General features: G+C 41.5%; 2 protein-coding genes across 5 annotated transcripts in view; both read left to right on the top strand.

Moving 5' to 3' along the window:
- ptbp1a (polypyrimidine tract binding protein 1a) overlaps nt 1-4,251 on the top strand; it is a 37,552-nt gene extending 33,301 nt beyond the window's left edge. For all 3 annotated transcript variants that reach the window (XM_017706306.2, XM_037546642.1, XM_017706307.2), the window contains exon 16: nt 1,161-4,251. In XM_017706306.2, coding sequence (XP_017561795.1) covers nt 1,161-1,293 — 133 coding nt within the window. In that variant the 3' untranslated portion in view covers nt 1,294-4,251. The remainder of the gene's footprint in view (nt 1-1,160) is intronic.
- A 4,418-nt stretch (nt 4,252-8,669) lies between these two features.
- Nucleotides 8,670-27,335, top strand: part of efna2a (ephrin-A2a) — a 149,834-nt gene continuing 131,168 nt past the window's right edge. The window contains exon 1 of one of the 2 annotated variants that reach the window (XM_017706308.2): nt 8,670-9,436. In XM_017706308.2, coding sequence (XP_017561797.1) covers nt 9,327-9,436 — 110 coding nt within the window. In that variant the 5' untranslated portion in view covers nt 8,670-9,326. The remainder of the gene's footprint in view (nt 9,437-27,335) is intronic. The other variant, XM_017706309.2, reaches the window with a different exon arrangement.

The following is a 27,335-nucleotide window of genomic DNA, read 5'->3' on the forward strand; positions in this document are numbered from 1 at the left end:
GATGCGTTCAGTGATGCACAGAACCCTTTAATCACAGAGGTGTTCTATGTAGCACCAAAAAAGGTTCTTCTGCCCTTACAATGTCAAGCTTGTAACAAAGGAATGAACCCTTTTGGGTGCTATATAGAACCATCTACAGCACATTTTCCATCAGTTTGAAGAACCATTGCACAAGGCAGAGATCCCTTTAATCATGTGAAGGGTTCTTTAGTAAAAAGAGTGGTTCTATGTAGAACCATGAACACTCAAAGAACCCTCCATGATTAAAGGGTTCTTGGTATTGTGGTAGGGTTCTTCAAATGGGTCTGTATGGAACCTTTTTTGAAAAGGGTTCTATATAGCACCTAAGAGTTTGTCTATTGTTACATCATAACAGTAGGTGCTATATAGAACCAAATACAGCATGCTATCTATACATCTGAAGAACCATTTAACGATGCACGGAATCCTTCAATCATACAAATGTCCTGTGTAGTCCCAATAAGGGTTTTTCTGTTACAATGTCAAGCTTTGTAATAAAAGAACCCTTTTGGGTGCTATATAGAACCATCTACAGCACATTTTCCATCAATTTGAAGAAATATTTTATGATGCAAAGAACCCTTGAATTATGCCAAGGGTTCTCTAGTAAAAACGAGTTTTCATGGTTCTATATAGAACCAAAGCACTCTTTGCATGATTAAATGATTTTCTGCAGCATGAAATTCTTAAGATTGACAGATGAAGGAGTAGTTTTATATGGTTCTGTATAGAAAAGGGTTCTGTGTTGCACCAAAAAGGGTTCCTCTACCGTTTCAGCCTTGACATCGTAACAGTAGAAGAACACCATTTGGTTCCATTTAGAACTCTTCTCCAAAACATTGTGTGGAACCATCTGCAGCACATTCTTCATCCATCTAAAGGATTTCGTGATGCGAAGAAGTTTTTAAGCATGCGAAGGGTTCTTTAAGCGTTCATGGCTCTAAATAGAACCTTTTTCTTTACTAAAGAAACGTTTTTTTTTAAAGTGTAAAACTTGAGACAACTTAAATGTCCAGGCTGATCAGCTACATTTGGGGTAAAGAGGGAAACTGTGCCTCTGTTTTGATGATTTTTTTTTTTTTTTTTTTTTTTTTTTTTTAAACTTATCTTTTAAGTAACTCTTCCTTTATTTCTCTCAGGAAAGACCACAAGATGGCGCTCATCCAGATGAGCTCAGTAGAGGAGGCAATCGAGTCGCTGATCGAGTTCCACAATCACGACCTGGGGGAGAACCATCACCTCCGCGTTTCCTTCTCGAAGTCCACCATCTGAGGGCGGGGTAGTCAGGAGCTGGTCATTTCAGGAGGGGGGGGATAGAGAGAGAGAGACTGTCACTTTAGACCAAACTTAAAGCCTTCCACAATTTATAATGCTGTGGATTTTCCACAAGACACACTTTATCATTCCTTTTTTTTTTCTTTAAATCTATATTCACACGTATGCTTGTCTATTTAAGATGCCACTTTTGAACCAATAGATCAGAGGAGACAATGAAGACCCAGCGTTTTATTTAGGTTTGATGGAGCTTTTTTTTTTCCCCTCTTTGCTGGTTTCCTCTCTTAGACTTGGCTTGGTCACTGATGTTGGTGCAGAGCAACGCTACATTTCACTGAAGCTTTGTAGCTTTTCAGTCTTCGCTATATTATATGGAAGCCGTTTGTCAGGTTAAAGAGGAAAATGGCCAGTTTTTGCAACTTTTTTGAACTTAAAATATAGTTTTCTGAAAATGTAAAACTAATGACTTATTTTCTAATGACTTTCTTATTGTAACTCATTTGACACAGTTTTTACATCAAATTATGAGCTGGCAAGTGAAAGTTAAGAGAAACTTTGTTTAAGTGCATTTTGAAATTCATAATTGATGTAATAAGTCTTGTAAGAAAGTTTTGAGGATGTAAGTCATTATTTTGAGAGGAAAAACTCGTCATAGTTTTAACCTCTCATACTCGCCTGGTCTAAACGGGTTTCCATATTATTTGGTTTGATGCACAATATGTAGCAGTAGTTGCTGTTCTACGGGGTTTCTGGGAGATGTAGTCCTGTTTAGGATTCTTGATATGCTGCCTAGTTTACACTCTGTGCCTCTGCAGGGTGGGTCATTAAAAACCCACCCAATTTCAGGTCGCCCAGCCGTTCTATACAAAGTTCAATCTGTTGTAGTTTTGAAACCCGTACCGCTTAAATTTCTTATTTTCCTCCTGTCAATTCTGCCTTTCAAAAATGCTGTGCCTTAATTGGTGTTGAAGTGCATTTAGCCTTACTGCTAGCTCCAAAAAGGACTTTGATTTAAATTTATGGTGAGTTTGAGGCCTTTTTTGTGTTCATAAAATTCAGAAATACTTCAGGTTAAATTGCAGATCAGGCCCTTCGTCTGTTGTCCGCGTCTTTACAGCTCCAAAAGGTGGCTCTTCGTAAGACTTTCTCGGAATATGTAATTAGGAAAGACTTCTTTTAAATCCCTTTGTTTTGTTCCCTTGATAGTCAAGCTATATCCGGGGACCTCGTCCTTATCTTCGTTTAAAAGTATACTCCTGTATGACTATATAGCAGTTTTCATTTCGTTTATCAGTCTTTTTTTTTTTTTTTTTTTTTTTTTAGATGCACACACTTTTGTATCGTTTCTATACTGTATAAGATCTATTTGGGCATTGTCCCATCAATCACTGTGCCTTAGCTAGCTTAGTCTCCATCGCGGTCGGAGACCCAGCTCGTAGTTTTTCTGTTCATTGTACCGACACTCAGTACACGGCAGCTTCACCCTACAGCATGCCTTACGGATAAAGCCTTTTACATTTGAGGGCTTCTTCCTGCCCTGAAACGAGGCAAAAAACTGCGTTTATGTTGCTCTTCATCAGTGTGCACAATTTTTATAGCTAAATCAGACATTTTTAGGGCTGGGTATCAAAATTTACAGCTTTTAGTGGCATTCAATACAAAGTCAGTGTCAGTAATGGACCTACATAAAGTGTAGGTGTTGTGACGTCATCAGCGTGAGATACAGGTATGTACGTTTATTTGTAGTGAGATTAATTAAATGCGGAATTCTGGAGTGCAGTAAATACGTCATATCAGATTACAATCTTAGTCAGATCTAAACATCCAAAGTCAGTAGTTTACGTTTTTCCAAAGATACTAATATTGTGCATCCCTAATTCAGTAGTCGGTTTGTTGGCATCAGTGGGTCAGTTGGCATGCTTGTTCCGCAGTCGAGACTGCCGATTGCTGATTGGCTGTCCCAAGTTGCATTCCGTATGCATGTTGACATCAGCACTGCTCCTTTAGTCCATCAGTGCCCCCACTTTCACAGAGGCTACGCTCATGTTACCAGGTTGAAGTGGCACAAATCTGATTTTTCACCCTAATATGACTCTGATCTGATGTTTTCACGACTGTTTGGACACACACATCTGATCTTTTCAAATCTGAGCTGAGCCACTTTCCCATGTGGTCCTAGATCAGATAGGTATGCGTTTACATGCACTTGATAATCCGATCGGAATCTGCTATCTGCACTTAATTTTATTTTTCAAATGGTCATGTAAACACCATACTCTGATTAAGAAATCTGGTAGAGGCTGGTTTTTAGCTCAGTAATCAGGTTTCTTGGTCTGAGCATGTGTGAAAAGACTGCAGTACTGAAATAAGCGAGCAGCATCACTTTGTTTTTCTGCGTCTCGCGGTTGTGCTGCTCACTTATTGAAACCAAATAAGTTGTTGATGAAATGCAAGATTTAAATATTCATCTTCTAGATATGTTTGTTTTCAGGTAAAGCGGCGCGATGATTAAAATACAAAAAAGCCGCAACATAAAGTTAGAGTTTTACGTTATATTTACATCACGTCGTCTTCTGTGAGTTTATTGGCTGGTTGTAAAGCAAAAATGCGATTGTCTGACTCGGGTAGATCCGGAGTTTCTCCACTATCCGATTACTCAAGTGCATGTAAACCCATTGATCAGATTACTGATAAAATCAGATTTTCTGCAGTTATTGAATTTTTAGTGCATGTAAACACTCGATGTGAACTCTGATCGGAATACGTTAGATGTTTTTCCTCCACTGCACGTAACCATCATTCAGCGTTACCACGGCAACAATGCCGAACAGATGTTAAAGCCTGGTGGAAAAGCAGCTCATCTCACCTTGTTCTCCTTCGTCTGGCTCTAATAATGAAGCTGAGAGCTGATCAGAGTTAATGATCTTCTCAGCGAAGCTCGTTCTGCTCGTTAGTTTGTGCTGATGATGCAGTGATTCAGTCACGTGACGTTACTGAGCAGGATGAGCTCATGAGGGTCATCTCAGGCCAGTTCATCACATTTAATGACAGATTTGAGTCACTGACCTAAACGAGTCTGAACCGTCGAGTCGGAGAGATCGGATCTGAGCAGTGAGGCTTGTAATGTGAGCGTAGCCCGACTGAAGCCACAAACTTTCAGTTTGCAATACAATACAAGCTACAGCAGTACTGATTTCGCTCGATACCCAGCCCTGTTCATTTTTGTTTACATTTGAGTGAATTCGGACCTTTCAGACCAAGTCGTGAAGTCTTTTTGCTGTTTCTAGCGAATACTGTTGGTTTCTCCCCCCCATGTCGCACTATGTCTTATAAAATACACCATGTCTTAAATATCAGGCACCTCTCGCCATGTGTGAACTTTGTTTTTTTTTTGGCACTTTTTGTGACGTTATCAGAATCTTTGAACTTCGTGGGGGCCAAGTTATTGACCAGTGTGTTTTCTTTCTTTTTTTTTTTTGTATTAAACATTCCTTTTAAAACATTTTGGATTTTTTTTTTTGTAGGGGAGAATTTTTTAAAATTTGGGTGTAGGTGTCCATCTAGGATAGGTTTAAAGTGCAAATTAGTTTGATTTCTGATCTGATTATCCTTCAGTCATTCTTTTGACATTACAGGTTCTCAAATAGCTTTTTATGAATGAGACCAAAACAAAATCGTGAAGTGCCCCCTGGTGGCCTTTTTTTTTAAAACCCTATTGTTTTGAAATAAGCATTTGGTTGAATGTCAGGCTCTCCTGACTCCTTATATAGTCATTACATGAGTCATGATACTGAATAAGCAGAGCGCTGAACGATGGTGATCTGCAGCTTGCAGTTCAGTCGTACACGCTGTTCTATTTGAGATGTAGTGAACTGTCGAGGTGTGCAAGTGCTCATTTTGTGCACTATGTAGGGAGCAGGGAGCCATGAAGTTGGTAGGCCTGTATATGTTGTCTTTTTTTTTCTGTAGGTGAAAATAAATTTCCTCACATCTTTTGCTTTCCTAAGAAAAAAAGTACCTGTTTTTCACACATCTTTATGTATATTTTGATAAAGGCGACAGCGTGAACGGCTCATTGTAGAGCAATACTTGTTTTTTATTACACAGATTATTAAAGATATTCCAACACGATGTGTCAGTACCTGTAAATGCCCCTCTTTCATGAAAACAGCCATCCTTCGACACTGCTTCGTTCTCTTCTGCTCTCAATAAATCTTTCGTTACTTTGCACTTTCATCTCGTCTTTGGTTTCTGTGCTTTTTTTTTTTGCTTTTTTTTTTCCTTCAATAACATCTTCATTTTCCACAGCTTTTTACTCCCTGTTCATTCATTTATGTGCTTTTCTTTTTCTTTGCTTCAAGTTTTCTAGAATTTTTTTTTTTTTTTTTTAATGAAAAACTGGTTTTGGTTGTTTGGTTTATTATCTATCATTTTTATAATAGAAGTCTACATCAGATTCATGACGCATTCTTAAAGCACAGAACGGTTCACAGCTTTGGGCTCTTGAGTGTTTGCAGTTAAGAACAGAATCTAAACTCTCAGAAAGGAAGGTACTAAATGGTCACTGACTTGGAACCCTCAAGGCTCCATCTCAGTCCCTTCATTCAGGGAACATAACTGAACCCTAATCCACTGAAATGATGTGTTCTAAGCTGCACTGACTCCACACTCCCCGCCTCGTCTCCAGGCTTTTATTCTACTGTTCTGTTTTAAAACATTCAGTTATGAAAAGATACAAATACCAACTTTTCACCTGGAAAAACTGAAGCTTAAATCCATCAGACCTTAAACCCACTATAGAACCTTTGAGGGAACATTTACACTGTTTGTACCTTGATGAACATAAAATGTAACTGAACAGAACCTTAATTTCTAGCAGTGTAGTGTTGAAACTGTTCAATAGTTTAGGGCTGCTGCAGTTTTTTGGTAAATAACTGAGCGGAACCTTAATCTCTAACAGGGTGTAATACATCTTTAGTTATAAAATAAATAGCAATTGTAAATTATTTCTTGTTGCAGTGATGGTATTATTGTATGCTGAACCTGTTCTGCTCTTTGTATTAATGAGGAGCCTCTATTTCAGACGTTGCAGCTCAGTCTTTATCACAACAACAGACGGTCGAGTGTCTGTGGAAAAGGACGGGGCCATAAGGTGATGCAAAACTTAGGGGAGCCTTTTCAGCCTGAAGTGAATGGAGAGCTGCTCCCAGCTGGTCCTCCTGAACCTGAGCTGCTCACTTCCAGGGAAACCAAAAGCCTGGTTTCAGCTCATTTACGTGTCAGTCTGAAAGGCTGAAAAACAGCCTGTTTAATAATTCTAGGGCAGTGTGTTTGATTTGGTATATAACTCAAATGTAGGTGGAGATCAAGGGAGAAAAATGCAGGATTTGGGCTCAGCGATAGATCAGCCTTTATGATGATCTATTTTCACTAATGATGAGCAACACGTGCCTACTGGAGCCTGTCCCATGGCCGCTTTATCAGAAACCCTCCTGTTGTGGCTCCACCTGGCTGGTGCAGTTTGAGACTGCAGCTCACCTGTGGATGCTCAGTTTGTGTTGTCTATCCTCTGGGCTTTCATCAGTGGTCAGTTTCTGAATGCAGAGATTATTTTGGCTGGACGTTGTTGGTTGGTGGTCTGCTCTCAGCTTAGTATGTCAGTGTCACTGCTGTGCTGAGAATGGACCACCACCTGGACAACAGCAGCCCTGTGTTTAGAGACTGACCAGTGATGAATGGAGTCGATGGGTGTTTCTAATAAAGTGGCCAGCCAATGGAAGCACCAGTTGAGTGTTTCTAATAAAGTGGTAAGTCAGTGCAAGTTCAAGCTGGGTGTTTCTAATAAAGTGGCCAGTGAGTGGAAGCACAAGGTGGGTGTTTCTAATAAAGTGGCCAGTGAGTGGAAGCACAAGGTGGGTGTTTCTAATAAAGTGGCTAGTGAGTGGAAGCACAAAGTGGGTGTTTCTAATAAAGTGGCCGGTGAGTGAAATCACAAGGTGGGTGTTTCTAATAAAGTGGCCAGTGAGTGGAAGCACAAGGTGGGTGTTTCTAGTAAAGTGGCCAGTGAGTGGAAGCACAAGGTGGGTGTTTCTAGTAAAGTGGCCAGTGAGTGGAAGCACAAGGTGGGTGTTTCTAATAAAGTAACCAGTTAGTGAAGCAAAAGGTGGGTGTTTCTAATAAAGTGGCCAGTGAGTGGAAGCACAAAGTGGGTGTTTCTAATAAAGTGGCCGGTGAGTGAAATCACAAGGTGGGTGTTTCTATTAAAGTGGCCAGTCAGTGGAAGCACAAGGTGGGTGTTTCCAATAAAGTGGCCAGTTAGTGGAAGCACAAGGTGAGTGTTTCTAATAAAGTGGCCAGTGAGTGGAAGCACAAGGTGGGTGTTTCTAATAAAGTGTCCAGTGAGTGGAAGCACAAGGTGGGTGTTTCTAATAAAGTGGCCAGTGAGTGGAAGCACAAGGTGGCTGTTTCTAATAAAGTGGCCAGTGAGTGGAAGCACAAAGTGGGTGTTTCTAATAAAGTGGACAGTGAGTGAAATCACAAGGTGGGTGTTTCTAATAAAGTGGCCAGTGAGTGGAAGCCCAAGGTGGGTGTTTCTAATAAAGTGGCCAGTGAGTGGAAGCACAAGGTGGGTGTTTCTAATAAAGTGGGCAGTGAGTGGAAGCACAAGGTGGGTGTTTCTAGTAAAGTGGCCAGTGAGTGGAAGCACAAGGTGGGTGTTTCTAATAAAGTGGCCAGTGAGTGGAAGCACAAGGTGGGTGTTTCTAATAAAGTGTCCAGTGAGTGGAAGCACAAGGTGGGTGTTTCTAGTAAAGTGGCCAGTGAGTGGAAGCACAAGGTGGGTGTTTCTAATAAAGTGGCCAGTCAGTGGAAGCACAAGGTGGGTGTTTCTAATAAAGTGGCCAGGGAGTGGAAGCGCAGCGTGGGTGTTTCTAATAAAGCATTTCAGAAAACAGGAGCAGTTGTTGATCTCTGACAGCAGGGGGCGCACTTTACACTTATATCAAACTTCGTCCACAAGTCCAGTGAAGCTGCGAACAGACGCGTTTACATTATAATCTCGGATTAAAACGTCGTAGAAACATTTAAAATCCTTTATGAAGATTAAAACGTAGAAATGTGGTAATAAACTGGTTTCAGATATTTACTCCAGCGAGCTGGGAAACTGCACTGGTGCGTTACTGGTTCGTTTGGCTCCCCATTAGTGGAATTATTGAATTAATTCATTAATTAGCGCCTAATTAATTCGTATTTTATGGTGGTCTGAATAGACCTCGTGTTTTCTAAGTCCAGGCTTTCTGAAGGAAAGAGCTCATTGGCGTGAGCGTGCGCTGAAGCCACGCCCCTGGAGGGAAGTGGGCGGGTTTAGCGTGCATTCACTCAACATTGGCAGTGCTGGGCATGGAGCTGGAGATGTGAGGAACCAGGCTGAGATCTCAGACTGGAGCCTGGGGGAAGGTGAGGGAGTTAAAGCCGGCTTTGAGGCGAGGACGGACTCGACGAGAGGCTGAAAGCAGGTGGAGGTGTGTGCGGAGCCTCTGGTCCTCGCTTTGGGATTATAGACGCTTGTTTGTGTGGAGAGATGTTTTCCTGGATGTGCTGAGCCTCTTACAGCCTTGGGACGAAGCTGTTTGGAGAACCGGAGCGGGGGAACTTGCTGCTTGCTGGACTTTGGCGTTGGAGAACATCGAGGGGAACATCTAGTCCTGCTTCAGGTGAACGCACCGCACGTGGAGTCCAGGTACCAAGTTCTAAGGCTGTTTCTGGACGCTGTGCTCCGGGACACCTTTCCTCCAAGGATTTAAGTCCTGAGAGACGTTCTAGCATGAAATCATCTGATGAAATGGGCTCCACAAACTGCCTCCCAGCAGGAGAAGACAAGCAAAAGTGAGCTGGGATGAGAAAAGAGTAGTTATGACTGCAGGTACGAACGTAGGGGGTCTCTAAGGGAGACAGAAGACCACCTCTGTTAATACCAAGACTGTCCAGGAGGTTTTCTAGAAGGTGAAGAGTTTTCTCCACCAGCCGATCCAATGGAGGTGCCAGTGTTGGTGCTGATGGTGATGTGCTGGGTGTCCGTTTGGGCGGATGACCGGATGGTCTCGGACAGGCATGCGGTCTACTGGAACAGCTCCAACTCCAGGTACGAGTTATTCTGCTGAGAAGGTGCTTTAATTCAAATTCTCCAAATTTTACATTTTCCATTCCACCTTAAATGTTGCACCATTAGCCTAAATTAGACTAAGAAGCCCACTCTAGCTTGGCATCCATGTCCTCTGTCAACTAAACTACTTCGGTTTATACCCTTTTATTCCGATTTATAGTTTTTAAAGATCCACACACAAAGTAACAATCATGCAAAGAAGTTTTAGGGAATTAATTTGGGCAAAAAACTGCCCACAGATGGTTAAAGGGGAGTAGGGATGGGCGATATTGCAATAATATCACGATACTCAGCATTTTCATGACACACAATGTTCAATTTTGTAAAGACATGGTGAGGTGGAGCAGAAAAGATCCCCATTTGTGGCACATTTTAAGGAAAGTGCTGTCAAAAAATCATTGATTTTTATGCAATATTTTGCATAGAAGAAATGCTTTTGGTTCCGATATTGGTGGATGGTTCCTCTGAGCCGTTGTGAGTAGTGTTAGTAACACCACTGATAAAGCTATGGAAATCTGAGCGTTTTTTTTTCCCCCAAAAAAGTCAAATTTTCTTTATTTTATGCAGAAAATGATAAACGTTGCATTCATGTTGTTGTTTGATTCCAGTTTTGAGTCCACTGGCAACTAAATTACATAATCTTATACCTTTTTTTTCTGGTTTACAGCAACTTTTTAAGATACACACACAAAGTGACAGCCATGCGAAGACGTTTTAGAGAACTTCTTGATGAAATCAATGCACTGGTGGTGCATGAATGAGCTAAATCAGGAAAGAACTGCCCACAGATGGTTAAAGCGGGAGTAGGGATGGGCGATATTGCAATAATCTCATGATATTTGGTATTTCTGTGATACACAATGTTTAATTTTGTAAAGACATGGTGAGGTGGAGCAGAAAAGATCCCCATGTGTGGCACATTTTAAGGAAAGTGCTGTCAAAAATTCATTGATTTTTATGCAATATTTTGCGTAGAAGAAATGCTTTTGGTTCCGATATTAATGGATGGTTCCTCGGAGCCGTTTTTGTAAATAGTGTGTTTAAAAATGTTCGTTAACCTGAGAAATGATGGTTATGGATCTGATTTGAGTGCAGGATCTTCAGAAAGACTCCAGTAACAGCAGATAATACTGGACTACATCACTGTCCTGCATAACGTTTCTCCTTTTGTTCACATGTTGGTGTTTATTTGGTGTTAAGTTGGTGGTGTTTATACCTGCAGGGGTCGTTCTAGCATTGGAAACTAGGCACAAATGTTAGTAACACCACTGAGGAAACTACTGAAATCTGAGGGGTTTTTTTCCCAGAAAAAGTCCATTTATCTTCAGTTTCAGTCACATTTTATGCAGAGAATGATGAACAGTGCATTCTTGTTGTTGTTGTTGTTGTATGTTAGTTTTGAAATAACGAGCAACACCGCTGACGCAGTCTTTCTGCAACACATGAAGGTGGTAGTATTTTAGTCAAACTTACCAGAGCTCTCACACACTGAGGACTTTTCCATATATATTTTACATCATTTCAACCTGCCGCAGACGTTTTAAAGCATTTTTAGACATTCACCTGCAAAAAGTGGGAAGTTCTGTTTCCCATCAAATTTTGACAACATGCTTGGTCCTTGGTGTGACCTGCTGTTTGTAACACACAACAGAAGTAAAAATCTCTAAAGTCAACTTTCAGAAAGAAGAATTGGCCTAATGTTTTGTTGGTTAGTTTGGGAAAGGAACAAATAATACACAGACAACAACGTTCTGTGATTTGTTCTGATTTTGAGCTCCTTTTCAGGGACTTTTCTGAGCTTTTTTAGTTTCATGTGGTCTTTAATATGCACTGTTGTGTTGAACAGGAGTGTGTGCAGGAGATGCAGGTCATTTTATCCTGAATATGGTCACTGAAAGTGGCGCTGGTTTTTTGAATGCAGAACCTTCTAAATCCAATAATATATATATATGTGTGTGTGTGTGTATGTGTGTGTGTGTGTGTGTGTGTATGTATGTGTGTATATATATATATATATATATATATGTGTGTATATGTATGTATGTGCGTGTATGTATGTATGTGTGTGTGTGTGTATATATATATATATATATATATATATATATATATATATATATATATATATATATATATATATATATATATATAAAAGGTGCTATATGAGTGCTATAAGGTGCTTTTATCTCCTCGAATCTGTACCATATATTAATGTTTCATAGCTTTTGTAAATTCAGAAATTTGTAAATATTTTGAAATTCATAAATAGCAGAAAATAATCATAGATGGATTAGATTAGATTAGATTAGATTAGATATGTATATTGCTACTGTCCAAAGAAAACCCAGTGTCTCCTTTTTTTGATATTTTTCAGTTTTTGACAGAATTTGAAAATACATGTTAACTTTTACATTGTGTGTAAATTTCTTGATGAATGGACCAAAAGAAACGACCCAAAATTCTGGTTCCATTGACTTGCATTGAAAGCGAAGTAGGTTTTTTTTCTTCTCCTGTAAAGTCACCATTTTGGAGATACGAGGTTTTGTTCCAACAACAGCAATTATATATAGTTTATACTACAGTGTATATGAATGATCTAGCCTTTGTATGTGGACCCCTGTAGAAATCTTCATCCTTGATCAGTTGTTGTTTTTATTATTATATATTTTTATTATAATAGTAATATTTTCATGTTTTTTTTTCTGGAGTCGCACCGTCTGACTTGGTAAACTGAACCAGCCTAACCACGACTCAAAAATGACTTTTTATGGTGTTGTTGCTTAAACATTTGCACGATGAAGGTGTTTTGGGGTCTTCATAAGGCCGTCCCCTCTCCACGCTTTCAGAATAAAAGTCCTGTTTGACTACTTGAAGTCAGAAATGACAGACAAATGTATTTCGATGAGCCAAGTACTTTTAAAGCTGCCCTGTTTTGCAAAAAGTTGTGAATGTAAAGGATTCAAACGCAGTCCGTTTTGACATAATTTACCCTAATTTACCTCAACAGTTTATGGACGGCCGCACCACATGACACGTTTCAACTTAAAAGCATTTTATCTCTTCATTGAAGAAGTATTTATATGAAGAAGGTGTTGTAGAATAATGTGGTACGTTGTGTATTTATAAAATTATTTAAGATATAAAAAAAAAAATACTGGGTGTGAAAGTAAAGGTTCACACATGAACAGTATCACAAAAATACATACCAACAAATATGCCAACATTCAGAATCCAGGCGTCTTCACCTCCTTCTCCTCCGTATGTGAAGGTCTCCATGTTCTGGAAGTGTTCTTTTTCCCCTCGAGTGCATGTTTATGTAAGACTTTGCCTTCTGATGCCGTCCTTTTACTCGGAGCTCGGAGCCATGCAGTCAAATCTTTATTAATAATGGATTCATCCCATGATTACACAAACAGTGGCCTATATATGAAACTCTGACCACTTTTCTCTCGGCTGTTTCCGGGTAACGGCTGTATTCTGCTTAGTCATGTCCTGATATGAAGTTTTGAACATGTTTGTTTTCTTGCTTTATTAAATCTTAATATACAGCTATTCAATCAAGGCCTCCACTCCTCACACTGTATCTCTAATATCTCAAACATGTTTACAGAGAAAACCGGCTTTCTGTATTTATTGAGATGCTTTTATTATTTGTGCACTTTGTAGTTCTACAGTTACAGACTGTAGTCCATCTGTTTCTCTGATACTTTGTTACCCCCTTTTACCCTGTTCTTCAGTGGTCAGGACCCCCATGGACCCTCACAGAGCAGGTACTATTTGGGTGCTGGGTCATTCTCAGCACTGCAATAACACTGACGTGGTGCTGGTGTGTTGTGCTGGTGCGAGTGGATCAGACACAGCAGTGCTGCTGGAGTTTTTAAACACTGTGTCCACTCACTGTCCACTCTATTAGACACTCCTACCTTGTCAGTCCACCTTGTAGATGTAAAGTCAGAGATGACAGCTCATCTGCTGCTGCACAGTTTGTGTTGGTCATCCTCTAGTCCTTCATCAGTGGTCACAGGACGCTGCCCACAGGACACTGTTGGCTGGATGTTTTTGGTTGGTGGACTATTCTCAGTCCAGCAGCGACACTGAGGTGTTTAAAACTCCAGCAGCACTGCTGTGTCTGATCCACTTAGACCAGCGCCGCCGCCACCACCGCATCAGTGTTACAGCTTAGAATGACCCACCACCCAAATAGTACCTGCTCTGTGAGGGTCCATGGGGGTCCTGACCACTAAAGAACAGGGTAAAAGGGGGTAACAAAGTATCAGAGAAACAGATGGACTACAGTCTGTAACTGTAGAACTAGAGTGGAACTATACGGTCAGTGGAGCTGATGAAGTGGACAGTGAGTGTAGATATAAGGAGGTGGTTTTAATGTTATGGCTGTGCATAAATAATGAATTAAATAAATGAAGTTTGGGGCTGGTGATGCGCTTTGAGGGGCGTTGAAGTGGACATGCACTTCAAGGGTATCTGTGTAGGGTGTTCTCTTATTGACATGGACGGTTTGCTCGGGGGACGTCGGCCTAATGTCTTCTGACAGCCGGTTCCTCAGGTGTAGGCCCGGCCGGCTAAATAAACACTGCGATAGGCGCCCTCACGGCTGGATTAGCAGAGCCAGCCGCGGCCGGTCCTGCGTACGGAGGCAGGCAGCCTGCCGAGCTTTAAAATATTAAAGAGGCTCTGAGGAAGGTTCCTCTTCTAGCGGGGGCGCCTGCAATTACATCCAGCTCGATACAACATCAGGCCTGCGCTTCGAATTTGCTTTGCACATCAAATACGCTGCGGAGAAATATTCCATCAGCCGCTAATCCCCCGTTAGAGCCGGATAAGTGAATTCTCCGCGTCTCCATTCTGTTTAGCTGAGCGGGACGAGACAAACAGCGGAATTGGACTGATTTTGGTGGCTGTTAGAGCTGTGTGGGACCAGACACGGCCTGCTTTAGATCCTCCATCTGTCTTGTATCCTATGACCTTTGCTTAGTTCAGGCTCTTTCATGTGAGTTTTCCAGCCACTGCTCCTTTAAGAGCTCCTTTAATATGCAAATGAGCTCTGTTCTGATTGGCTACGTGGTGTTGCACCTCATTCAACAGTCTGGGCTGAAACACTGCTTAGAACTTCGCTGCAAATAAGTGGAGCTCAGCTGAGTGGGCGGAAATATGGAAATATTTCTTTGTGACATCACAAAATGTATTCAGAACAGGTTGTTTTGAAGCTTAGATTCCATATATGGACAGTAAGCCCACTATTCGAAAAAAGCTGCTTCTTTAAGGGTCAAAATTTGGTTATTATGTTATTTTGGCAGATTTTAAATAAGTAGATACACTGTATTATACATATACACTAAACTATATTTTGTGTGTGTGTATGTATGTATGTATGTATATATGTGTGTATATGTGTGTGTGTGTGTGTGTGTCTATATAAGAAATAAGATACACATTCAAATCATATCATTTAATTACCTTATTGAAATTATTTATAGTTCCTTTCTGCAGGCTTTTATTAGAAGTTTGACAAGGATACTAAAGTTCATTTGTTTAAAAGGCCACCAGCGCCCTCTAGTGACAAGCACTACTCTGCAGATTCTTCTTAAATGCTGTATTATTTAAACTTAAACCTAAAGCTAAACCGATTAAAATGACTGTGGAGAGTTTCTGACGGACGTTTTTATGACCCTGCTGTTCCAGTCTGTTATTGATCAGGGAAAACGATGCGTGACCTATACATATAAAAGAAGGTTCTAGGGTTCTGTTAGGACTGTGAGCTCTATAATCATTTCATGCTTAAATGGTCCATCAACCTAAAGAACCGTCTTGGCATGCAAGTGGTTCTTTGAGCATTCCTGGCTCTATGTAGAACCATAGTCTTTAGTAAAGAACCCTTGAAAGAACCTTTTTTGAAGAGGGTACCCATATGCAAATGTATTTAAATACATGTCAAATATGTAAATATATTACAAACACACTCACCAAGCACTTTACCACACTTTAAAAAGATGGTTCTTCAGGGGTTATGTAGTGAGGGAATGGTCTTTAGAACCATGGATTCTCAATAGAACAGTGTTGGTGAATGTTTTATGTGGTTCTGTGTAGGACCTTCTTGAAAATGCTTCCATATACCACCAACGAGAATTCTTCTGAGCTTGACATCGTAATAGAAGGTCCTTTTGTGGATCTATACGGAACCATGTAGAACTCATTCTCTATCAATCTGAAGAACCATTTCACCATGTAAAGAACAAGTTAAGCATGCAAATGGTTCTGTATAGAACTTGTGGTTCTAAACAGAACCATTCCCTTCACTATAAGAACCCTTTTTTTAAGTGTGTAATATTAACGTTTTAACTCAAGACAGGAGTTTCCTTTCAGGCCCGTTGCTGGTGTCTGTTATTCTAGATCACTGTAATGCAGAACCACAGGAAGGTTCCACAGAGGAGAAGCTGTTATAGAGGGATCATGGAAATCTTATCGTTATCTTTTTGTGGAGGGTTCCGTGCCGGTTCTGCAGGTTGATCCTCAACACAGAACAGTCTAGCTGTCTGTTTTTCCATCTCGTCTGAGATCCGTTAGAGAGCGGTGTACCCCTCCTGTGAGGGGATTACTCTGAGGGTCCATCGGTGTGAGTGGGCCCTCTGACCTCCTGATTCATCTGCAGCAGGATTATTACAGGCCCTGTGTGAGGTGGGCTATCAGATGCAGCCCACCTTCAGCCTCAGAGCTCCAGCGTGGATCATCTCCCTCAGTGCTCTGTCAGGGTCACTGACAGAGGGGCTTCTCCACGCCAATACGGGGGTCCACACTGCAGAAATAGATGACCAGCTTTGTAACCTGAGAGGACTAATCTAATCCCCCATTTATCCTTCAAAAGACCACCCCTCTCTCTCTCTCTCTCTCTCTCTCTCTCTCTCTCTCTCTCTCTCTCTCTCTCTCTCTCTCTCTCTCTCTCTCTCTCTCTCTCTCTCTCTCTCTCTCTCTCTCTCTCTCTCTCTCTCTCTCTCTCTCTCTCACACATCCCTACTCCTTTCCATTTTCTCTCTCTCTCTCTCTCTCTCTCTCTCTCTCTCTCTCTCTCTCTCTCTCTCTCTCTCTCTCTCTCTCTCTCTCTCTCTCTCTCACACACACATCCCTACTCCTTTCCATTTTCTCTCTCTCTCTCTCTCTCTCTCTCTCTCTCTCTCTCTCTCTCTCTCTCTCTCTCTCTCTCTCTCTCTCTCTCTCTCTCTCTCTCTCTCACACACATCCCTACTCCTTTCCATTTTCTCTCTCTCTCTCTCTCTCTCTCTCTCTCTCTCTCTCTCTCTCTCTCTCTCTCTCTCTCTCTCTCTCTCTCACACACACACACACATCCCTACTCCTTTCCATTCTCTCTCTCTCTCTCTCTCTCTCTCTCTCACACATCCCTACTCCTTTCCATTTTCTCTCTCTCTCTCTCTCTCTCTCTCTCTCTCTCTCTCTCTCTCTCTCTCTCTCTCTCTCTCTCTCTCTCTCTCTCATCCCTACTCCTTTCCATTTCTTTTTTCTTCTCTCTCTCTCCCTCTCCTTACTCTTTCTCACCTATTTTTTCTTTTTTTCTTTCACTTTCATTTAGTCTTTTTCTATGTCCTCTGTCTCACCCATCTATTTTGCTCTTATTCTTACTTCTCTCTCCCTCCCCCTTGTTCTTTACTTCCATCCTTTCTCTCTATCTCCCCTCTCTCTGCAGTGCAGTTCTCTCTCTCTCTCTCTCTCTCTCTCTCTCTCTCTCTCTCTCTCTCTCTCTCTCTCTCTCTCTCTCTCTCTCTCTCTCTCTCTCTCTCTCTCTCTGACACTCGCTCCTCTCCTCTCCTTCATTTATTTATTTAGTTATTTATTTATTGCCCTGCTGCTGAGCTCAGTGTTTGTCTTTGCCACAGCTGAGACCCGTACGGTGATCTGTGCGCTGATCTGTGTGGTTCTGCAGGTTCTGAATTGCGGTGGTGACTGTAGAAATGAGCAGGTTGTGAAGGCGCCTTAAACAAGCCGTGCTGCGCTATCAGATTACTGTTATTCTCCACTGGAGATAATTAGGTGTAATCTTTCGTCAGATTGCCGGTTTCAGCCGAAATTGGCCGTCCTTTTATGTGTAACGGTGTTGATGATGTACAGCTGGTCTGATGTAAGACGTCTGAAACTCTTTCCCTGTGTGTTTGAGCTAAAAACAAAACGGCAATAATATTGACTGGATTTGAAGGGGAACTCCACCCACTTTTGAAATAACTCTGCGTGTGAGAGGTAAACAAAGAGATTCAGAGTGGTCTTTACAGTGGTGGTGATGGGAACCAGGGGTCGCCATGACTACAACACAGAACCACCTATATGGAATGTTGATAATGGAAAATAGTGGAAAATCTGGAATAATACGTTTTCTGTGGGGACTATTTTGTCATTCTTCTCAAAACTACACACAACTTTCAGAAGTATTCGCTTGTCTGGCTTCACACGCATATGAACTTGAGTGACATCCTATTCTTAATCCATAGGGTTTTTTAATATGATGTCAGCCCACCCTTTGCAGCTATAACAGCTTCAACTCTTCTGGGAAGGCTTTCCACAAGGGTTAGGAGTGTTTATGGGAATTTTTGACCGTTCTTCCAGAAGCATATTTGTGAGTTCAGACACTGATGTTGGACGAGAAGGCCTGGCTCACAGTCTCCGCTCTAATTCATCCCAAAGGTGTTCTATCGGGTTGAGGTCAGGACTCTGTGCAGGCCAGTCAAGTTCTTTCACACCAAACTCGCTCATCCATGTCTTTATGGACCTGCTTTGTGCTCTGGTGAGCAGTCATGTTGGAACAGGAAGGGGCCGTCCCCAAACTGTTCCCACAAAGTTGGGAGCATGAAATTGTCCAAAATCTCTTGGTGCTGAAGCTTTAAAAGTTCCTTTTACTGGAACTAAGGTGCTGAGCCCAACTCCTGAATAACAATCCCACTATAATCCCCCTCAGCACAATGCAGTCAGACAGGTACCGTTCTCCTGGCAACTGCCAAACCCAGACTCGTCCATCGGATTTCCAGATGGAGAAGCGTGATTGGTCACTCCAGAGAACACGTCTCCACTGCTCTAGAGTCCAGTGGTGGCGCTTTACACCACTGCATTCCACGCTTTGCATTGTGCTTGGTGATACGCTGTTCTTGAGCGGATCTGAAGGCCACATGAAGTTTGGAGGTCTGTAGCGATGAACATCTGGTTCCTATCACCACCACTGTGAACAATTCTGCTCCAGACAGTCATCTGCATGACGTTGCTGTGTTATTTGGCGGTAAACCGGTTTAATTCTGAGTGAAATCTCCTATCTCCTGAGTGTTTGTCCTGATACAAGTTGATCTGTGTTGCTCTGCTGTCTGTGTATCAGTGTGATGTCCAATTCCCTCGTTTGAGATGAAATAGGTTGAGGGTTGTCCAGCTGTTTTCCCAGCGAGGGGCTCAGTGTCCCTCTGATTTGGTGTTCCTGTTCCGACTGAGCGAATAAAATGTTTTTCTGGTTTTCACCCCATGTCCGTTAGAATTAACGGTGAACGTTGGCCGCTGAAAATCTTCAGCCAAAAGCAGTTGAAAGTGCTTGTTTACACAGTTATGATCTGAAGAAGACGTTTATGTAGCCATGATCTGAATACTAAACTTGTCTACACAGTTCTAATCTGAACACTAAGCGCATGTTTATACAGGTAATCTGAATACTAAACACATGTTTACAGAGTTATAATCCAAGTGCTAAATTCATGTTTACAAAGTTGTAATCTGAACGTCAAATACACAAAGATATAATCTGGATGTTAATGTTTACTTATTTTAGTTATTTTAGTAATAATTCAAACAGTAAACACGCCTTTATGTAGTTATCTTCCAGTTTGCAAACATGCATTTACGAAATTATAATGCAAACATTAAAAACACAATATTTAGGAAGTTATAAACAAGTCCAAACAGTAAATGCACTTTAACAAAGTTATAAACCAAATGTTAAACACATGATTACAGAATTATAATTTGAATGCTAAACATATATTTATATAGTGGTATATAAACCACTGAAGATGGTTCAGAACGCTGCAGCGCGTCTGGTCTTTAACCAACCAAAACGGGCGCATGTCACCCCACTGCTCATTGAGCTCCACTGGTTACCGGTTGCTGCTCGTATCAAGTTTAAAACTCTTACGATTGCCTACAAGGTGTTAACAGAGCAGGCTCCTTCCTACCTGCACTCGCTCCTAAAGGCTTACAGCACCGCCCGGCCGCTGCGATCCTCCAATGAACGTCGCTTAGCTTTGCCAAACAGTCACACAAAGCAATCGAGACTGTTCTCATACTTGATTCCCCAATGGTGGAACAAGCTACCTTCCGCTGTCAGAGCAGGGGCGTCCCTCGCTATGTTTAAGAAACTCCTGAAGACTGAGCTCTTCAGGGAGCACTTGCTCTAATCGGCTCTTGCAAATCTAACCACTACCAACCTCATCTCCTTCTTGCCCTCCTTCCCTTCTCTACCCCGCTATTACCCCTTGGCCTCCTTTAAGGCCTGACTATGTTTGTTCTATGTACCACATTATTTGTAAGTCGCTTTGGATAAAAGCGTCTGCTAAATGTAATGTAATATATTTATGGAGTTATAATCCAAACAGTAAAAACATGCTAAGAGTTATAATCCCAATGCTAAACATACAATTACAAAGTTGTAATCTGAATGCTAAATGTATGTTTACACAGTAATAATCCAGAAATGCAAGCACACATTTATAAAGTTATAATCCAAACAGCAAACATGTGTTCACAACGTTATTATCTGAATGTTTAACAAATGTTTATGCAGCTATAATCTGAATGCCAAACGTGTTTATGGACTAACAAGTAGCAAACACACGTTTACAAATTTATAATCCGAACTCTAAACGCTGTTTAGCAATTATAATCTGAACACTAAACACACGTTTATGAAGGTATTATCTAGATGTAAGACACATGTTCACAAAGTTATAATCCAAGCATCAAACACACAATTGCAGTTATATTCTGAACAGTAAAAGCCCGTTTATGGAGTTGTAACCCAAACAGTAAACGCCCGTTTATGGAGTTGTAACCCAAACAGTTAAAGCCCGTTTATGGAGTTGTAACCCAAACAGTAAAAGCCCGTTTATGGAGTTGTAACCCAAACAGGTAAACGCCCGTTTATGGAGTTGTAACCCAAACAGGTAAACGCCCGTTTATGGAGTTGTAACCCAAACAGGTAAACGCCCGTTTATGGAGTTGTAACCCAAACAGGTAAACGCCCGTTTATGGAGTTGTAACCCAAACAGGTAAACGCCCGTTTATGGAGTTGTAACCCAAACAGGTAAACGCCCGTTTATGGAGTTGTAACCCAAACAGGTAAACGCCCGTTTATGGAGTTGTAACCCAAACAGGTAAACGCCCGTTTATGGAGTTGTAACCCAAACAGGTAAACGCCCGTTTATGGAGTTGTAACCCAAACAGGTAAACGCCCGTTTATGGAGTTGTAATCTGAACGCTTAACACATTTACTTTGTTATAACCTAAACACAAAAGAGCAGGTAAAATCTGAAAGCTGAACATTTACGCAGTGATAATCTGAAGAGTGAACACACATTTACAAGGCTGTACGTACTTTTATGATACACGCGCAGCTGAAGATGTGAGCAGTGGATATATTCTTTATTTAGGAGGATTAGGTATGAATATCACATTTAAATATTAAGATTAAACACTACATGTCGGAGGACGCAGTCCTGCAGAGCCTTCCGGCTGCTCTGGCGCTGGGATGTTTTCACTGTATGGTGTGAATGTTTTTCAGCTCTGCAGCTGTAAATCCTCCCGAGGCAGAAGCAGATCTTTTGACAGGACGGGAATAAAGCATGTGCTGGAAGACAGACACATGGTGCACAGGTATCCCAGGACATGAAAGCGAAGCTGGGTGTGTAAAAATAGCTGGTGCTTTAGCTTAGCTTATAGCCGGGGGGCACACACTCGTACGTAAACGCCTGTCTTTCCCACTCTGCGTGTTTAGTGAACGGTGTGGGCATTTTGTTTATTTTTATTTATTTTTTTTGGCTGAAGCTTGATTTTTAACGGGCCAGTTCTTGTGAGGATATGGGCAGCTCTGTTTCCTGTTTGAAGTGGGTTCTTCCTTGATTGCCTGAAGCGCATGCCGTGTTCCTCCCTGGAGAACCCTGCGCATATATCTCTAAGTAGTTTGAACATTTTCCATGCTGTGAATCGCTCGCTGTGTGCTGTCTTAATCCGCTGGTCCACAAGTCGGTGTGTTTGGGCAGTTTGAGATAACGTGTTCACAGAATCTGGTCAAGAATACATTTATTTAAGGAATATTATACACTTTTCAACCTGATTGAACGTGCAGAAGAAAGGATTTCCAGCATTTTCATGGACCAACTTAATTATAATTTATAATTAGAAATACATTTAGAATTTCATGCCTGTAACACACTGCAAAACATCAGGCCAGAGGCAGGTTTACCTCTGTGTTACATCACCTTTCCTCGTAATTACACTTTCCACTCATTTGGGAACTGAGGACACTGATTGTTGCAGTTTTGCAAGTGGAATTTTTGCCCATTGTTGCTTTACACAAGACTTCAGGTGCATAAAAGTCAGTGGTCATCGTCCGATTCTCCTCTTCATTATGCGCCATGCATTTTAGGAGACAGATCTGGACTGCGGACAGGCCGGTCAAGCGCAAGCACTCTGTGTCAATGAAGCGCTGTCTTACTGAAATGACCTTGGACTTCCCGGGAAAAGATGTCGTCTTGATGGCAACATGCGTCTCCCTCAAATCTCAGTAAATGCTTCGGTGACAATGTTGTCTTCACCCATGCTGTGGGCACTGATGGTCCCGCAAACCGTGCCAGATGTTCATTTTTTGCACCTTTCACTGATGAGTTTGGATGGCCCCTTTCCCCTGTGGCGTGGAAAACTCGGCATCTGTTTTTTGCCGGAAACATTCTTTCAGACCTTCTTGGTATCATGATCAAGTATAAAAGGAGCGTCCAGTCCAGTTTGGTGACCGTGTTAGGTGTTTGGTGACCGTGTTAGGTGTTTGGTGACCGTGTTAGGTGTTGGTGTTAGGTGACTATGCTTGGTGTTTGGTGACTGTGTTTGGGGACTGTGCTAGGTGTTTGGGGACTGTGTTTGTGATAGTACTAGGTGTTAGGCGACTGTGTTTGGTGTTTGGAGACTGGGTTTGGGGACTGTGTTAGGTGATGGTGTTAGGCGACTATGCTTGGTGTTTGGGGACTGTGTTTGGGGACGGTGTTAGGTGTTTGGGGACTGTGTTAGGTGTTGGTGTTTGGGGACTGTGTTAGGTGTTGGTGTTTGGGGACTGTTTGGTGACGGTGTTAGCCGACTGTTTGGTGTTAGCCGACTGTGTTAGCCGACTGTGTTTGGTGACTGTGCTAGGTGTTTGACTGTGTTTGGTGACTGTGCTAGGTGTTTGGTGATGGTGTTTGGTGACTGTGCTAGGTGTTTGGTGATGGTGTTTGGTCATGGTGTTAGCCGACTGTGCTTGCTGTTTGGTGACGGTGTTAGGCGACTGTATTTGGTGACTGTGCTAGGTGTTTGGTGACTGTGTTTGGTGACTGTGCTAGGTATTTGGTGACTGTGCTAGGTGTTTGGTGATGGTGTTTGGTGACTGTGCTAGGTATTTGGTGACGGTGTTTGGTAACTGTGTTAGGTGTTTTGGGACTGTTAGGTGTTGGTGTTTGGTGACTGTGCTAGGTGTTTGGTGACGGTGTTTGGTGACTGTGCTAGGTGTTTGGTGACGGTGTTAGGCGACTGTATTTGGTGACTGTGCTAGGTGTTTGGTGACTGTTTGGTGACTGTGCTAGGTATTTGGTGACGGTGTTTGGTAACTGTGTTAGGTGTTTTGGGACTGTGTTAGGTGTTGGTGTTTGGTGACTGTGCTAGGTGTTTGGTGACGGTGTTTGGTGACTGTGTTAGGTGTTTGGTGACGGTGTTTGGTAACTGTGTTAGGTGTTTTGGGACTGTGTTAGGTGTTGGTGTTTGGTGACTGTGCTAGGTGTTTGGTGACGGTGTTTGGTGACTGTGTTAGGTGTTTGGTGACGGTGTTAGCCGACTGTGTTTGGTGACTGTGCTAGGTGTTTGGTGACTGTGTTTGGTGACAGTGCTAGGTGTTTGGTGATGGTGTTTGGTGACTGTGCTAGGTATTTGGTGATGGTGTTGTGTGTTTTTTTTTTTTTTTTTTTTTTTTTTTAAACCTGTCATGTCTGGCAAGTTTTGCAGTCGTAATGGTAATCCGAATGCACTGATGTACCAAATATATTTGTTTTCACAAGAACAGCTCTATAGGTTACTAAAGCCTATTCTTGTTAATGTTTGTATTTTATTTGTTTGGCCAGGCCTGACAGGCAATAAAGGAGAGAAAAAAGAGGACAGGAAAGAAAGAGAAGAAGGGAGAAAAAATAAATAATAATAATAAAAAATAATCATAATAATTATAATAATAATTTTAATATAAATAAATAAAAATAAAAGAAACAAAAAAGAGAGAGAAAAAATAAATAAAATAAGTAAATAAACAGACAACTAAATAAACAAAAAGAAGAGAAAAAATATATATAGATATACATATATACACATTCACATATCTATACATATGCATATACATATATACACCCAGACACAATTCTACTATTTGCGGCTACATACATACACATGTTCACATATCTATATATCTATATGGTGTTTGGTGACTGTTAGGTGTTTTAGGACTGTGTTAGGTGTTGGTGTTTGGTGACTGTGTTAGGTGTTTGGTGACGGTGTTAGCCGACTGTGTTTGATGACTGTGCTAGGTGTTTGGTGACTGTTTGGTGACTGTGCTAGGTGTTTGGTGATGGTGTTTGGGGACTGTTAGGTGTTTTAGGACTGTGTTAGGTGTTGGTGTTTGGTGACTGTGTTAGGTGTTTGGTGATGGTGTTAGCCGACTGTGTTTGGTGACTGTGCTAGGTGTTTGGTGACTGTGCTAGGTGTTTGGTGATGGTGTTTGGGGACTGTGCTAGGTGTTTGGGGACTGTGTTTGTGATAGTACTAGGTGTTTGGTGATGGTGTTAGGCGACTGTGTTTGGTGTTTAGTGACCATGTTTGGGGACTGTGTTAGGTGATGGTGTTAGGCGACTGTGCTTGGTGTTTGGTGACGGTGTTAGCCGACTGTGCTTGGTGTTTGGTGACAGTGTTAGCCGACTGTGTTTGGTGACTGTGCTAGGTGTTTGACTGTGTTTGGTGACTGTGCTAGGTATTTGGTGACTGTGCTAGGTGTTTGGTGATGGTGTTTGGTGACTGTGCTAGGTGTTTGGTGACTGTGCTAGGTGTTTGGTGATGGTGTTTGGGGACTGTGTTAGGTGTTTGGGGACTGTTTGTGATAGTACTAGGTGTTTGGTGATGGTGTTAGGCGACTGTGTTTGGTGACTGTGCTAGGTGTTTGACTGTGTTTGGTGACTGTGCTAGGTGTTTGACTGTGTTTGGTGACTGCTAGGTGTTTGGTGACTGTGTTTGGTGACTGTGCTAGGTGTTTGGTGACTGTGTTTGGTGACTGTGCTAGGTATTTGGTGACTGTGCTAGGTATTTGGTGACTGTGCTAGGTGTTTGGTGATGGTGTTTGGTGACTGTGCTAGGTATTTGGTGATGGTGTTTGGCAACTGTGTTAGGTGTTTTGGGACTGTGTTAGGTGTTGGTGTTTGGTGACTGTGTTAGGTGTTTGGTGATGGTGTTAGGTGTTGGTGTTTGGTGACTGTGTTAGGTGTTTGGTGATGGTGTTAGGTGTTGGTGTTTGGTGACTGTGTTAGGTGTTTGGTGATGGTGTTAGGCGACTGTGTTTGGTGACTGTGCTAGGTGTTTGGTGACTGTTTGGTGACTGTGCTAGGTGTTTGGTGATGGTGTTTGGGGACTGTGTTAGGTGTTTGGGGACTGTTAGGTGTTGGGCCACTGTGTTAGGTGTTGGTGTTTGGTGACTGTGCTAGGTGTTTGGTGACTGTGTTTGGTGACTGTTAGCCGACTGTGTTTGGTGACTGTGCTAGGTGTTAGCCGACTGTGTTTGGTGACTGTGCTAGGTGTTTGGTGACTGTGCTAGGTGTTTGGTGACTGTGTTAGGTGTTGGTGTTAGGCGACTATGCTTGGTGTTAGCCGACTGTGTTAGCCGACTGTGTTAGCCGACTGTGTTAGGTGACTGTGCTAGGTGTTAAACAAAAATTGCAGTACTTGACATAAAACAGCGTCTCAGTGGTCAGGCAGTGAGTTCAGAACCATTTCAGTTCCCGTTTAACTGATGTAACATTACAGCACTATTAGTGAAGTGTTATGTAGGTGGTGATTAATCTGCTCTGTAAACTGAACGCACTCTTATGAGTCATGGATTTCAGCTCTGTGGATGGTTTAGATGCCCTCAAAGTGGACACCATTTAGAACACATTCATTAAACTGAGCTCACTGATAAACTGAGCTCATGGATAAAATATCCAACTAACACATGTAAAGAGAGAGGACAAGTACGTTTGTTTACCTCTAACATTTTGTGTATGTTTATGTACCAGAAACAGTCGTCTCATTTTCATATGATCATTTTCCAATCTCTCTGTATCCCTTAGAAGTTAAAAAAAAGCAGTCTGGGCTAAAACATTCCCTATAGCTTTAGTGTGAGTTGGTGGGGCTGTAGGGCAGTGCTGTAAGTTGAACAGGTGGATGTATGAAAATGCGGTGGTTTATGTGCCATCACAAAAAGTGTGAACTCAAATTGGGCTGTTTTCATCTACATGTACAGTACTGTGTGAAAGCCTTAGGCACCCAAGACACATTTTTAAAACCTATTTATTTGTGTAGTTTTTGCTGAGAAAAGTGTTAATATTTGAATAAACAAATGTATAGAATATTAATTAATAATGATATATAATAAATAGTGATTTTATGGATGTTCGTGTTTGTTTACCCATTTTCAAGCCTCTCCTCGAGGAAGTCCAGTATTATATGTAGTTAAAAAGCAGCTCCTGGTTTGACCAATCAGTGCTTCAGTAAATTGAGCTCATGATGTAATTGATGATATTAACGAGTCTCTGTGGCGGCTGTGAAGGTGTCAAGGAAAAATATGGACCCAAGAAATTCTTGTTGCTTTTTATTGTTTTTCTGTTTATTTGAATTATGAATATGACTTTATTCTAATGTATATTGTGATAAACTCACTGCTGAGGTAAACTGTTTAAAAACTTGCTTAGATGCCTAAAACTTTCGCACAGTACTGTAGATGGACTGAAGGGTCAAAAAGTGAGGAAAAATTGAGCTTTTCCGTGATATTAGCCCTTTAAAGAAGTTAATTTACACATGCGTGTGTTATGAAGGTCTTATGTTTGCAGCCTTCAGATAGGCGTCTGTACGTGCATGTCGCTGCTGTCAGAAGTTTTTGACATAATTTGAAAAATGCATGTTGTTCTTTATCTTGTATGTAAATTTTATGATGAATGGACCAAAAGAAACGGCCCAGAATTACTTTAAAAGACGTCTGGTTCCATTGACTTGCATTAAAAGTAGAGTATGGTTTTTTCCTTCTCCTGTAAAGTCAGTTTATGGAGATACGAGGTTTTCCTCCGACAGCAGTGATATGTTTGTATTAATGTAGGTATATCTTTCCAATCTTTCCAAACACGGATGGACAAATCCAGACACAAAGCCGTATGTACAGTGCATCCGGAAAGTATTCACAGCGCTTCACTTTTTCCACATTTTGTTTTGTTACAGCCTTATTCCAAATTGAATTAAATTAATCTTTTTCCTCTAAATTCTACACAAAATACCCCATTGTGACCATGTGAAAAAAGTTTTCTCGAGA

The sequence above is a fragment of the Pygocentrus nattereri genome, chromosome 17 (genome assembly GCF_015220715.1).
Source record: "Pygocentrus nattereri isolate fPygNat1 chromosome 17, fPygNat1.pri, whole genome shotgun sequence".
Lineage (NCBI taxonomy): Eukaryota > Metazoa > Chordata > Actinopteri > Characiformes > Serrasalmidae > Pygocentrus > Pygocentrus nattereri.